The sequence below is a fragment of the Geotrypetes seraphini genome, chromosome 9 (assembly GCF_902459505.1).
Source record: "Geotrypetes seraphini chromosome 9, aGeoSer1.1, whole genome shotgun sequence".
NCBI lineage: Eukaryota > Metazoa > Chordata > Amphibia > Gymnophiona > Dermophiidae > Geotrypetes > Geotrypetes seraphini.
The window spans coordinates 15,248,112-15,262,816 of NC_047092.1; the positions used below are offsets into that span (position 1 = coordinate 15,248,112).

A 14,705-nucleotide genomic window follows, 5' to 3' on the forward strand; every position below is an offset into this window, starting at 1 on the left:
CCACCTTTCCTCCCTTTCTCCCTCCCTGCCCCTTACCTTCGTGGCTAGCGATTTCTAAATTTCCTTCCTACGAGCAGCCGGAGCGTTGAAGTTGTATATGGCCGCAGGAAAAGTCATCTCTGATGCAACTTCCGGTTGCGTCAGAGATTACCTTTATGGCAGCTACACGCGACTTCAATGCTCCGGCTGCTAGTAGGAAGGAAATTTAGAAATCGCCCACCATGAAGGTAAGGGGCAGGGAGGGAGCAAGGGAGATCCTCAGACGCGGAGGCAGTGGCAATCAGTAAGGAGGGAGGGAGCGCGATGGGCGACAGTGCACGTTCCCTCCCTTAACTGCCGGAGACAAGGCCATTCATCGCTCCATGGGGTGGTGAATGGCCTTGTCCCCTTAGCTGCGGTGAACACTGTTTTTTCCCCCACCGTTTCCATGGGTAATAGCCACCGTGTCATTCTCTAGTGGTGATCTCAGGTTTTTGAGCATCTGATGATTTCGCCTTCATTCAGGTGCAAGCAAGTATCTGTTTAAAACTTATATCTAACTTAGTTTGATTGAGTTTTTTTATTATTATTTTGGTAGGTTTACTTTGAAGTAAATAACTTGAATCCCATTTCCCTTATTTATTTATTTTTTTAATAAACTTACCACCACAATGTCAGTACGGTAGCTGGACTGTTGTATTGCAGGTTTTGTAGGGGTGGGAGGAATCCTTTTTCCCACTTAAACCATCTATATATAAGTTTTAGATGCATTTTACATCAATCTAGATATTTGTGCTACCATCTTAGTGTGTAAAAGCATCACTGTGTGTACTTTTGGCCATATGAACTGTAAAATGGCACGGGAGGAAGCGGCTCTCATAGCAAAAAAGGCACACAATGGCCCTCTTACACTGTAAGAGACTCTGGGCTGTTCCGAGCAGATTCCATTTCCTTTATCAAGAAGTTAAGTAGCTATGATGTACCATCATGCCAAAAGAAAACTCAAACAACTGCTTTATACGATAAACAATATCAACCTGAGAGCGTCTGCTGCCGTCATTGTATTATCATCAAATTTAAAAGATCTGAATTTACAGCCAAAGGGAGAGAAGTGATGAGAGAGGTACGCTTAGAAGGACGGCACAGCTAGTCTTCTCTCAGGCATCATCGGGATAACATACTGGCTTATCGCTGAAACCAAATCCCAGGAAATCCAGGGCGATGACTCTGTGAAACCGCTGGGTCAGCCCATGCCAGATCTGAAAAAAAGATTGAAGGGAGGAGGAGAGGATAGTCTCAGTTTCACTGCTTTGACTTGTGCTTCATTGTCCTGGAGGCTGTGGGATCAGGAGGGTCGGCATCATGCCAAAATTATCCCCAGCTTCAGTGGCATTACCGTGTTTCCCCGATGGTAAGACACTGTCTTATTTTTTTTGGAAGGCCAAAATATGCTCTAGGGCTTATTTTCGGGGGGATGCCTTATTTACCCTTTCATGTCCCCTCTGTATCTCTATCCTTATTCAGTAGGTCCTGCTTACCCTTTCTCTTCTTTGTGTCACTATCTCCATTTTCAGCTTTCCCCCCCTTTTCCTTTGTTACTGCACCCTGTAGCTAGAATCTTTCCACCCTCCCTCCACTCCGGCCCAGCCCAGTATGAAATATTTCCTTTTGTTTCCCTCCCCTCTCTCTTTCTCTCTCTCTTCTGCTCCCTCACCCACGAGTCCTGCATCTGGCCCTCTCCCTTCTACCTGCACCTGGCAACACCCCCCTGCTCCGCGACTCTCTTCAGCAACTTGTCAGCAGCGGAGCAGGGGATATGGCCGGAAGCAGGTAGAAGGGAGAGGGAGATAGGAAGGCTGTAGATCTCCGGAGCATGACACCGACCCCGGCCAGGATGATTTCTTTTTCAGGCGTGCATCTTACAAGTCCGGCGTCGCGGCGGGAAATAGCCATGCTGAGCAGTGAGCTCAGCACTACACAGATGAAAGCCTTGCTTGCTGATTGGTCCGGCGGCACGGCCGCCGGACCAATCAGCAAGCAAGGCTTTCATCTGTGTACGTGCTGAGCTCACTGCTCAGCATGGCTATTTCCCACCGCGACGCCGGACTTGTAAGTTGCATGCCTGCGTGACACACTACCGGAGCCACGGCAAAGGTGGAAAAGAGCCGCATGCGGCTCTGGAGCCGCGGGTTGCCGACCCCCGCGGTACACGGAGGGACCACACGGAGTCACCCACCGTACCACCCGATTCGGGTAAGCGCAGGTATCGGTGGGTGGCTTATTTGCGGGGGGGGGGGGTGCCTTATTTTACAATTTTTTCTAAAAAGGGGGGGCTGTCTTATTTGATGGCCCTGCCTTATCATCGGGGAAACACGGTATCACTGCTGGCGCCCAGAGCAGGACTAACTCTTTGGAAGCCCCAATCAAACAAGCATATTGGTCCCCTCCCCTCACCACCATTATTTATTTTTTAATTTAATTTTATTCAATTTTCTATACCGTTCTCCCAGGGGAGCTCAGAACAGTTTACATGAATTTATCCAGGTACTCAAGCATTTTTCCCTGCCTGTTCCGGTGGGTTCACAATCTATCTAATGTACCTGGGGCAATGGGATTAAGTGACTTGCCCAGGGTCACAAGGAGCAGTGTGGGTTTGAAGCTGTAGCTTTAACCACACTTTCCACCACTAATACATTTTTTTAAACCCTTACAAACGTGAAAACACAAGTTCACGTTCCTCAACTCCCACTTGTTCTTGCACAATTACCTTCAACACATCCCACTCAAACCTCCCTCTCCCGACCCCTTCCAGCAGGTGGAAGCTGGCATTCGGCACTCTTTAATCTGCTGTCTGGCTTTTCAATCGGTATCAGAACCAAGCGGAGGCCCATTAGGTCTGCGCGGTTCCAACTTTTTGTTGTGAGCAGGCAAAGCGCATATGGCAGTGCTTGGCCTCCTTTCTGCCAGGATTTGACTCATCTGCTGGCACACCAGTGTTAGTGTTATCAGAGGGGGCCCTTTAAAACACAAGAGTGGCAATTCTAGAAGTGGGCACCCCGATTCGCTTATAGAATACTGGTGCAACCCGACATCAGCGTGCCTTCCATTTACGAGCCTGCAGTTACACCAGCCTAAATGAGGCCTGGGCGTGTCTTATTTATGTACTCTATACGCTGTGCATGCTCATGTCTTGCCCAAGCTCTGCCCACATGTACACCCAGTCCTCCCACCCCTCTAAAATAATCCACACTGGATAGAGATAGTGTCATGTTCCTGAGCTCCTAGACATAAGCAGTGCTGTATACATTAAATGCAGGTACTTTCTGTCCCTAGTGGACTCGCAATTTAAGTTTTTGTACCTGGGGCAATGGAGGGGTTAAGTAACCTCCCCAGGTCACAAGGAGCTACAGTGGGAAATCAAACCGAGATCGCTATGATCAAAGCCCTCTGCACTAATCATTAAGCTACTTCTCCACTCAGTGGCGGAGCGAGGAAGGTTGGCAGCCAGCATCGCTGCGCTGTGTGCGCCTCCTCCCTCTTTCCCATTGCTTGGAAACCCCCCACCCCACGTACCTCTTGAAATAATAATAATTTTATTTTTTATATACCGCCAACCAATAGTTCTGGGCGGTTCACATCAAGAGAATTGTTACATTTCAGTGAAAATACAGAGTCAGAGAATACATTTCAATAAAAATACAAAATCAGAGAATATAACTATAAAATTAGCATACAAATCTTTCAAACAGGTAAGTTTTTCATCGAGTTTCCAAATGCATAACAGGATTGTGTTTGAGCAATCAAGGAACTCAAGCCAGCTTTCGTTTTTCCAGCTTGGGAACTCTTGAAACGACATGCTTTTCGATTGGGATACATAAACATCCCAGAATTTCTTGTATTCTTACTTGACATATACCATTTAAATTGAGAGGATAGGTATGTTGGTATTAAACCAAAGAGTGCTTTAAAACAAATGCAACCAAATTTAAAGACGACTCTGACTTTGAACGAAAGCTGGTGGAGCTGCAAATAAAAATAGACTCACGTGATCCTATTTTTTCAAGCCAAAAATCAAACATACTGCTGCTTTCTGTACTAGATGCAGTCTGATAAGTGTTTTCTTATAGGACCCCGGTGCGAGCAGCATCTTCCACCCGCTGCTCCCTTCTGACATCACATCCTGGTGCTGCAACAGGAAGTGATATAAGAAGCAAGCCAACACTGGCACGAATAGCAGGTAGAAGATGCTGCTCAAGCCAGTGAACCCTTAAAAAGGGACACAGTGTGTGTGTTTGTGGGGGAATGGAGAGGAAGAGGTGCTGGCACATCCCGTGCAGAGGGCTACCCCTAGCCCTCCACCCTAAATGGTGCCACCGTCTCCACGGAAATGTTCTCACTTAGGTACAAAGGGAAAGCAAATCTTGCTCCCACTGGGGTGAATAAGAGTTCTCCTCGAACACATGCAAGTTAGCGCAAGCCACAAATCATCAGCTTACTTCTTTGCCTCACCTTACACCAGTCATAGCTTGAGGTAGGAAAACCATGCAATAAAAGCAGCACATCTGAACTGCCAACTGCACCCCACGAATCTGAAAGAAACGCCCCAAGTGGGGGGGGAGAAGTTAACGCTGGCTCAAACAAACATCTTTTACAGATGCTTGGAAGACTGTCGGCAAGGTCTAGACAAATACTGAAATAATCAAAATACTGTGTACTTCCCTGATCCCAACACTAGAGAATGACACAGGGACAAATCTGTCCCTGTCCCCGCAGGAACTCAATTTCCCCGCTCCGTCTCCGTGAGTTTTATCACTGTCCCTGCCCCATTCCTGTAAGCTCTGCCTTAACCACACGAGCCTCGGACACTTATGATTTGAAAGCGTTTGAGGCTTGTGCAGATGAGGACGGAGCTTAGGCATTGGTGGAATGAGGCATTATGACATCACAATCTCAGCTCTAGAAAGTTGCTACTTAGGATTTTAAAGCGTTTGAGGCTTACGCAAATGAGGACGAAGCTTAGGCATTGGTGGAATGAGGCATTATGACATCATAATCTCAGCTCTAGAATGTTGCTACTTAGGATTTGAAAGCGTTTGAGGCTTACGCAAATGAGGACGAAGCTTAGGCATTGGTGGAATGAGGCATTATGACATCACAATCTCAGCTCTAGAATGTTGCTACTTATGATTTTAAAGTGTTTGAGGCTTGTGCAGATGAGGACGGAGCTTAGGCATTGGTGGAATGAGGCATTATGACATCACAATCTCAGCTCTAGAATGTTGCTACTTAGGATTTGAAAGCGTTTGAGGCTTGTGCAGATGAGGACGGAGCTTAGGCATTGGTGGAATGAGGCATTATGACATCACAAGCTGAGCTCTAGAATGTTGTTACTTAGGATTTTAAAGTGTTTTGAGGCTTGTGCAGGACGGAGCTTAGGCATTGGTGGAATGAGGCATTATGACATCACAATCTCAGCTCTAGAATATTGCTACTTATGATTTTAAAGTGTTTTGAGGCTTGTGCAGATGAGGACGGAGCTTAGGCATTGGTGGAATGAGGCATTATGACATCACAATCTCAGCTCTAGAATGTTGCTACTTATGATTTTAAAGTGTTTTGAGGCTTGTGCAGATGAGGACGGAGCTTAGGCATTGGTGGAATGAGGCATTACGACATCACAATCTGAGCTCTAGAATGTTGCTACTTATGATTTTTAAAGCGTTTGAGGCATGTGCAGATGAGGACGGAGCTTAGGCATTGGTGGAATGAGGCATTATGACATCACAAGCTGAGCTCTAAAATGTTGGTACTTAGGATTTTAAAGCATTTGAGGCTTGTTCAGATGACAGAGCTTGCAGGAATGGGGCAAAGACAGGAAAAGAACTCGCGGGGATGGGAAAATGGAGTTCCCACGGGGACAGGGAAAAATTTGTCCCCATGTCATTCTCTAACCAACACCTCTGCGATTCCTCTCAATTCAGCATCAAAAACTGTTCATCCCGGAAGAAAATATGCAATCAGATTTCAACTCTTAAAGCACAGTAATACTAGCAAAAGAAGTAGGGGGGGGGGGGGTTGTTCGATTTGTTGTTTTGGGAGTTAGATAATTAAGATTCCCCTATTCTCATTTAGATTTTTATTTAATTTCTGAGCCTGATATTTAGGTGGTTTTGCAAACTTTTGCACACCATACATCTAAATAAAACAACCTAACAAAGCTTGAAGAATGGTCTGGAATTTGACAACTAAAATGTAATGCTAAGAAATGCAAGGTCATGCATTTGGGCTGCAAAAACCCGAGGGAATGGTACAGTTTGGTGAAGAACTTATATGCACGACAGAAGAGCGGGACTTGGGTGTAATTGTATGTGATGATCTTAAGGTGGCCAAACAGGTTGAAAAGGTGATGGCGAAAGCTAGAAGGATGCTAGGTTGCATAGGAAGAGGTATGGCCAGTAGGAAAAAGGAGGTATTGATGCCCCTGTATAAGACTCTGGCAAGACCTCTTTTAGAATATTGTGCACAATTCTGGAGGCCGCACCTTCAAAAAAATATAAAAAGGATGGAGTCAGCTCAGAGGAAGGCTACTAAAATGGTGTATGGTCTTCGTGATATGGGGACAGACTTAAAGATCTCAATCTGTATACTTTGGAGGAAAGGCGGAAGAGGGGAGATATGATAGAGACGTTTAAATACCTATATGGCATAAATGCGAATGAGTCGAGTCTCTTTCATTTGAAAGGAAGCTCTGGAATGAAAGGGCATAGGATGAAGTTATGAGGTGATAGGCTCAGGAGTAATCTAAGGAAATACTTTTTTACTGAAAGGATGGTAGATGCGTGGTTCAGTCTCCCAGAAGAGGTGGTGGAGACAGAGACTGTGTCTGAATTCAAGAAGGTGTGGGATAGGCACGTGGGATCTCTTAGAAAGAGGAAGAGATAATGGTTACTGCGGATGGGCAGACTGGATGGGCCATTTGGCCTTTATCTGATATCATGTTACTATGCTTCTAAGAAAGAGGCAAGTCACTTTGCTGACCTTTAGTTGAATCTCCCTTACTGATACCTGAGAAGGTTGAATGCAGCATGGAGATTCTTTTCTAATAGAAGAGTAGACATAATAAAAACTGGTGGTTCTTTAATTTCAAAAATATAAGCCTAAAAACAGACATTGTGACAAAAATAAAACAGCAGGAAGAAAAGTCAGAAAAATACTTTTATCTTTTGAACATCCTACCTAAAAAAACATTTCCGATATTCAGCTAGCAGCACTCAGCATTTGCTACCCATCACTGAAATTCAATGCTGGCTCACATCCAAGCTTCGGCATGGGATTACTGGATTTCCAGAGCCAGCTAACATGCAGCCAGTCAAGTGCGATATTTATCAATTAAACCAGTGTTTCTCAACTCAGTCCTGGAGTACTCCTTTGCCAGTCAGGTTTTCAGGATATCCACAATGAATATGCATGAAATAAATCTGCATAGAGGAGGCAGTGTATGCAAATTCAGCTAATGCATATTCATTGTGGATATCCTGAATACTTGACTGGCAAGGGGGTACTCCAGGAAAGAGTTGAGAAACTCCGAATTAAACAGCTAGGGGGCACTGCAAAAAGACAGGACCACATAAAAATGAGTCCTATTTATGTGGAGACATTGGCTGTTTAAGTGCTGAAAACTAGTTAAGGGCTGGATTCACTAACCTGCCTGATCGGGATGTGGACAGGTCCGACGAATTCACAAAAAACAAATATGTAGATGAGGGCGATTGGAGGAACGTCCCCATCTGCCTGCCCGGATCGCTGGTGTGCGATCCGCGCTCATGCGCAGACTATCTGTAGATGGTCTGTGCATGCCCATCCGTGTCGGGGCCATTGGTTTTTTGGTTTTTTTTTACTTTTCTGCACACGCCCTCCTGCTCTCCCCTTCCAAGCCCTGCTCTTGACACTTTCCCTGCAGTGCAAGCCCGCGAGTTTAAAGCGGGGCTGCACTACGGCATGCAGCCCCACTTTAAACCCACGGACTCGCACTGCAGGGAAGGCGGCAGAGAGTAGGAGCTCGGGGCAGAAAGCAGGGCTGGAAGATCTGGGCAGAGAGCAGGGACTGGCGCCGCAGGTTTCATTTTCGGGGCAGAGAACAGAACTGCAAGATTGGGGCGAGCAGGCAGGAGACACGGGGCAGAGCAGGGCTGCAAGATCGGGGCGAGCAGGCAGGAGACACGGGGCAGAGCAGAGCTGGAGAGTCAGAAAGACGTTTTCGACTGGTCCCCAGCAGTCGCTTTTCAGGATGAGCGAAAAGCCCAGTTGAATCGCAAAATTTATTTAGTGAATCGCATCCCTGCCTACTTTGCATGCAGTTCCCCTCATTTGCATGCGCGGATTGTAATCGAATCGCTACACAGGTTAGTGAATAGCGCAGGAGGGAAATCTGGTCACAAAGTGCTCGCAAACCGATCAATACATAAATCGGTTTGCTTAATGAATCTAGCCCTTAGTGCTGACTCCACCCCCGAAACACCCCCCAAATACAGCTGGTTTTGCTTTTAAGCCAATGAATTTTAAACCTGTCCTGGGGGACCCCCAGCCAGTTGAGTTGTCAAGATACCCCTAATGAATATGCATGAGGCAGATTTGCTTGCCTTTCACCTCTATTGTATGCAAATCTGCCTCATGCATATTCATTAGGGGTATCTTGACAACTCAACTGGCTGGGGATCCCCCATGACAGGTTTTAAGAATCATTGGTAACCAGAGCAGATATTGTGATGTCATAATGTCTCATTCTACCAATAAGAGCCAACCTCATCAGTGATGTCACAATGGGTTCATTATCCTAAACTTGGCTCACATAAGAATCAGAGTACGAATGGGCCCAGCCACTGATCCTCAAGCCTTGCATTGAAGAACACTGGTGTAGAAGGACTGAGGCTGAGATAGACACTAAAGAATGACACAGGACGGTTTCCCGTGGTTATATTTGGAGACGGTGACAAATTCTGTCACCGTGTCATTCTCTCCGACAACTAATCTATGTGTGCAATATAATTGGTTAACAAGCCAATCAGTGATAATTGCCACTTTAACAAGCAATTATTGGCAATAATTAGAATTTATGCACACAACTTGCCAAACATATTGTAGAAAGTTGGGCGCTTACATTCTATCATGTGGATCTCAAAAGGGGGCGCAGCTTTAGGGGCATTCCTATAAGTTCCATTTACACCAGAAGCAGTTATAGAATAGCACTGCGCATAATTTTTTTTGACATTGATTTTTTTTTTTGCTGCTATACACAGAATTAGATCCTAAGCACAAGAAATAAATCAAGGACCTTCCTTCCTGATCTCAAAACACTTGCTCCACCCCCCCAAAAAAAAAAAAAAAATCTGTGACAGGAGTTCTGAAGATCACTGAAACCGTGGATTGAAGACAAAGTTTTATTTTATTTTTCTTTCCAGCTTATGATTTATCTTTAATCTTATCTATTGTTTTGCCTTTTGTCTTTGTTTTGTTCTATTTCTATCATTTAAATTTCTCCAGAATTCTACTGTTCAACGGCTCCCCCTTCTGCTTCTATTCCTTTCTCTCCTCTCTTCTACCTTCCAAAGTATTTAGATCAATGCTGTCTTGTTAAAATGTTTATTTTATTTTTATTTTTCCTCTAACTCTACTTTTCACTTCTCTATTACCCTCCAGGTACTTTAGTTAGATTGTGAGCCTTCGGGACAGTAAGGGAATTTTTCAAGTACCTTTCTTATTTCTAATCTTAATGTATATTTTCTGTAAACCGCTTAGAACCTAACGGATGTAGCGGTATATAAGAAATAAATTACATTACATTACATTACATTACACTCATTTCTACCCAGAACCCGTCCGATTGAATGTCCATACCTCACCTCTGTAAAAGATGCGATGACCTCGATAGGTGAAGAAAGCTCCCGATGTCCTCCACGAAGAGAGGGCTGCGGACAGTTTAGGAGGTGGGATGTGCAAGTAGACGGCAATTAGGGGAACAGTCAGTAGCCCAACCTGAATCCACCACTCTTTCATCCTACAAGATAACTGCACAGTATAAATTGCAGAAGCCTCAGTTCATCATCCCCCCCCCCTCCCCTGAACTGCAAAGTCACAAAAGTACCAGGACACCTCAGGGTGCATTTCAGGCATGTTTATTGGGCGGCATATTTCAAACTCAAGGCTGCGACCTAATATTAGGTTATGGGCTGCCAGTGACCAAGCTGCAAGCCCTGGCCCTGCGTCCATTCCAGGGGGGACAAAAGAAGCTCAGCAGTCGTGGTTTTTCTTTCTTTTTAATCACTAAGGGGTCCTTTTACTATGGCGTGCTAGCTGATTTAGCGTGCGCTAAATGCCAACGTGGCCATTATGTTCTATGGATGCGTTGGCATTTAGTGCGCGATAAATCGGTTAGCGTGCCTTGGTAAAAGAGGGGGTAAATGTTTTAGAGTATAAAGCAGTGGTCTCAAAACTCAAACCCTTTGCAGGGCCACATTTTGGATTTGTAGGTACTTGGAGGGCCTCAGAAAAAAGAGTTAATGTCTTATTAAAGAAATAACAATTTTGCATGAGGTGAAACTCTTTATAGTTTATAAATCTTTCCTTTTGGCTAAGTCTTAATCATAATATTGTCATTTATAGCTAAAGAGACATATGATCAAGAAACTTTTATTTTACTTTTGTGATTAAGATAAACATACCGAGGGCCTCAAAATAGGACCTGGCGGGCTGCGAGTTTGAGACCACTGCTATAGGCTAAAGCTCTTTACACCTGCATTGTGATGTCATAAAACTTTATGGTTATAGAAGCATAGTAGCATGATGGCAGATAAAGGCCAAATGGCCTATCCACAGCATCCACTATCTCCTCCTCTCCCTATTGGCTAAGGCTCTTAACATTTGCATCTCCTCTTCCTATAGGCTAAGACTCTTTACATCTGCATTGTGAGGTCATAGAGCTTTATGGTTACAGAAACATGATGGCAGATAAAGGCCAAATGGCCTATCCACAGCATCCACTATCTCCTCCTCTGCCTATTGGCTAAGGCTCTTAACATTTGCATCGCCTCTTCCTATAGGCTAAGACTCTTTACATCTGCATTGTGAGGTCATAGAGCTTTATGGTTACAGAAACATGATGGCAGATAAAGGCCAAATGGCCTATCCACAGCATCCACTATCTCCTCCTCTGCCTATTGGCTAAGGCTCTTAACATTTGCATCGCCTCTTCCTATAGGCTAAGGCTCTTTACACCTGCATTGTGAGGTCATAGAGCTTTATGGTTAAAGAAACATGATGGCAGATAAAGGCCAAATGGCCCATCCACAGCATCCACTATCTCCTCCTCTCCCTATTGGCTAAGGCTCTTAGCATTTGCATCTCCTCTTCCTATAGGCTAAGACTCTACATCTGCATTGTGAGGTCATAGAGCTTTATGGTTAAAGAAACATGATGACAGATAAAGGCCAAATGGTCCATCCACAGCATCCACTATCTCCTCCTCTCCCTATTGACTAAGGCTCTTAACATTTGCATCTCCTCTTCCTATAGGCCAGTGGTCTCAAATTCAAACCCTTTGCAGGGCCACAGGGGGGAGAGGGAGAAAGGAGGAGGCATTCGCGGACTCATTCCCTGTATTTTCTGACCGGAAGAGGCAGTCAGAAAATACCGCAAATAACTGAGTCCACGAATCGCAAATTTGTGGGGGAACATTGTACTGGGAAGTAGGAGGGCAGAGCAATGGCGAGAATAAAATAGGGTGGGTTGTGGAAACAGCAAGCAAAAAGGACCTCAGAAGCTTGTCTTCTACTGGATCTTAAGGAGAAAGTAAAAAATCAGTGATGTCAACAATCTATGACTGGAAGAGGAGCACGCGGAGTGAAAAGTTGGATACCATGGAAAGTGCATGGGCTGTCCTCCACTCTTGGTGTACAAAATCACCAAAGTTCCTTAAAATCTCCTTCAGATGTGCACTTAGAGAATGAATCGGGGACAGGGTACCCATGACTAACCGCAGGGCGCAGACAGAACCCGCGAGATGAAGACAGAGTCCATGGGGACGGGGACAAACTTTGTCTCTGTGTCATTCTCTAAAAATCTGAGACTAGCATCAATATGTAAAAACTGAACACATCTTAAGACGATTGTCAAGCAAATTCAATTATTTAAAAAAACACTACAGAAGCTGTTTTTGCATTTAAATGACATCATTGGTGTCTAGTCTGCTTCTGCAACATCCATCATGTGCCCAGCTGCTCAAGCATCTTACTAATTTGAGGCTAGCATCAATATGTAAAAACTGAACACATCTTAAGACGATTGTCAAGCAAATTCAATTATTAAAAAAACACTACAGAAGCTGCTTTTGGATTTAAAATGACATCATTGGTGTCTAGTCTGCTTCTGCAACATCCATCATGTGCCCAGCTGCTCAAGCGTCTTACTGTTACTGCAACAGATTCATCCATTGTCGCTGGCATCAAGGAACATTTCCAAAATTTAATAGACACTTATTTTCCAGTTCATCCACTACACAATCCAATTACCTTCTCAGATGATGTAAAAACATAGGCAAGTAAATCTTTGGGAAGGTTGTACCAAACTTATATCAAAATTGCAGGCTCTATTTGTGATTCATAAACAGTTGAACAGAATATTGTCCCCTTTTTACACTTTAATTATCTAACTAGTCTTATAGCCCATTACATTAACGGGTGCTAGAATATATGTGTGTGTGTGTCTTTATTTATTTTTTTTTTCTCTCTCTCCCTCCTTAGCCGCTTTCTGTATTTCTGTCTTTTTTTTTCCTTGGCTGTCCACCACCACTCCTTGCCTGCTCCCCCTGTCCATTCTCCCTTCCTTTTACCTCCCCTGTGTCCTCCACCACCCCTTCTCTGCTTCCCTTATCCAGCAGCAGCCTTTCTCCCTTTGTTTTACCTCCCCCCTGTCCATCATCACCTCTTTCCTGCTCCCCCTGTCCAGCAGTAGGCCTCCCTTCCTTTTTCTTCCCCCCCCCCTGTCCATCATCACCTCTTCCCCTGTCCATCAACCCCTGTTGTAGTACACTTATCTTGTGAAGATTTCAGGGTCCTGGGTCCCAACGCGGACCACCTTTTTCATGAGTTGGACAGCTCGAATTGGTCCTGCCCTGAAGACGGATCAGCACAAAAACCTGCGACACAGAACATTCAGTGTACAGTACCGCCGGCAATCGGGGCATGAGTACGCGGCTCAGGAGACCGGGAAGGGCCGCCATGGCTTGTAGGCGCCTCAAGCTACCGCGGCCTCCTCCCGGCAGCCACCGCTCCGCACCGCCTTTGCCTTAGCGCGCATGCACATTCAGTGCTGAGGCCGGGGCTCGCGGGATGGTGGGGAGGCCAGGGTTGCGCGGAGCAGCAACGGCAGAAGATAGACATTGCCGGGGTCGGGCATGGACCTTGCGCCGCCCTGGCCGGCTCCTCACTTCACTCGAGGAGGCGATCGGCGGTTGGCTGGGGCAATGGTAAGCACGCATGCGCACTCTTGTGGCCACATCGCGACGGATCAGGGAACACGGCTTTAGAGTGTGCATGCACGCTTACCATTTTATTATTATAGATTTGTTTTCTAGCCCATTCTCCCCAAAATGCTCAGGTTAAACATAAATAACATACAGTTTACAGATTAAATTTGCCATATTTACAATGCAAGATTTTTAATACAAGTTTTTATCCTAACGTGACACATACTGGGATCAAGTACAAATACAGTGGTACCTTGGTTTACGAGCATAATTCGTTCCAGAAGCATTTGATTCCAGTGTATCGGTATGAAGTGGAGAGTAGGAACGTCATTTGGCAGTTTGCAGTTGAACGGCATGACCAGAAGGCGTTTTAAGGCGCATTTTGTCCTGGGAGTGGAGGGACCTGTTTGGCACGTATGGAAGAAGCTTTGCATTCACATAGCCCAACGCCATGTCATGCAAGGATTTGAATGCTGGTATCAGGCCCTTAAAGACACAACATTTGGCTATGAGCATAAGCGTTCAAGGCTTGTGCAAATGAGGACAGAGTCCATGGGAACGGGGAGGAGAGGCAGGACCGCGAAAGAGGGAAGAAAGCTCCGAAGATCTATGCAGCTTGTAAAGATCGCTAGCACCGGTGATCTTCTCTGCAGGCTGCTGCTATTAGGTAAATGGATACGCGGGAGGCCAGGGGGAACACGCAGGCCTTCGGGGGAGGGGGGGTGCAATCCTTCAGGGAGAGTGGTACAGGCCTTCAGAGGGGATAGGCAGGCCTTCAGGGGTGGGGTGCAGGCCTTCAGAAGTGGTGGTACAGGCCTTCAAAAGGAGGGACTGGATAGGAGGGTAGTTGGGGAAAGAGGGAGAGATGGTGGAGCCTGGGATGGTGGAGGAAGGAGAGAGAGATGGTGGATGAAAGAGTAGTTGAGAAAAGGTGGATCTGGGGATGGAGACGAAAAAAAGGAAAGATGCCAGACCTCCGGGGGAGGGGAGGGAAATGGAAGGGGAGGGCAGAGATGGAACATAGATGGTTAGCACAGAGAAAGAAGAAAGAAGGAGACCCTGGCAAACAAGTTATCAGAAGACAACCAGAGCCTGGGACCAACAAAATTTGAATAATGACCAAACAACAAAAGGTAGAAAAATAATTTTATTTTCTGTTTGTTATTACAATATGTCAGACTTGAAATGTGTTTCCTGCCAGAGCTGG

The 14,705-nt window shown here is 45.5% G+C and overlaps 1 protein-coding gene across 4 annotated transcripts in view; it reads right to left on the reverse strand.

Annotated features, from left to right (window-relative positions):
- MEST overlaps positions 1-14,705 on the reverse strand; it is an 89,007-nt gene that overhangs the window by 54,414 nt on the left and 19,888 nt on the right. For 2 of the 4 annotated variants that reach the window (XM_033958315.1, XM_033958314.1), the window contains exons 2-4: positions 9,879-10,033; positions 4,489-4,568; positions 1,161-1,238 (exon numbers count right to left, since the gene is read on the reverse strand). In XM_033958315.1, coding sequence (XP_033814206.1) covers positions 1,161-1,238; positions 4,489-4,568; positions 9,879-10,032 — 312 coding nt within the window. In that variant the 5' untranslated portion in view covers position 10,033. Of the gene's footprint in view, positions 1-1,160; positions 1,239-4,488; positions 4,569-9,878; positions 10,045-13,066; positions 13,169-14,705 lie in introns of all 4 variants that reach the window. The other 2 variants (XM_033958313.1, XM_033958312.1) reach the window with 2 other exon arrangements.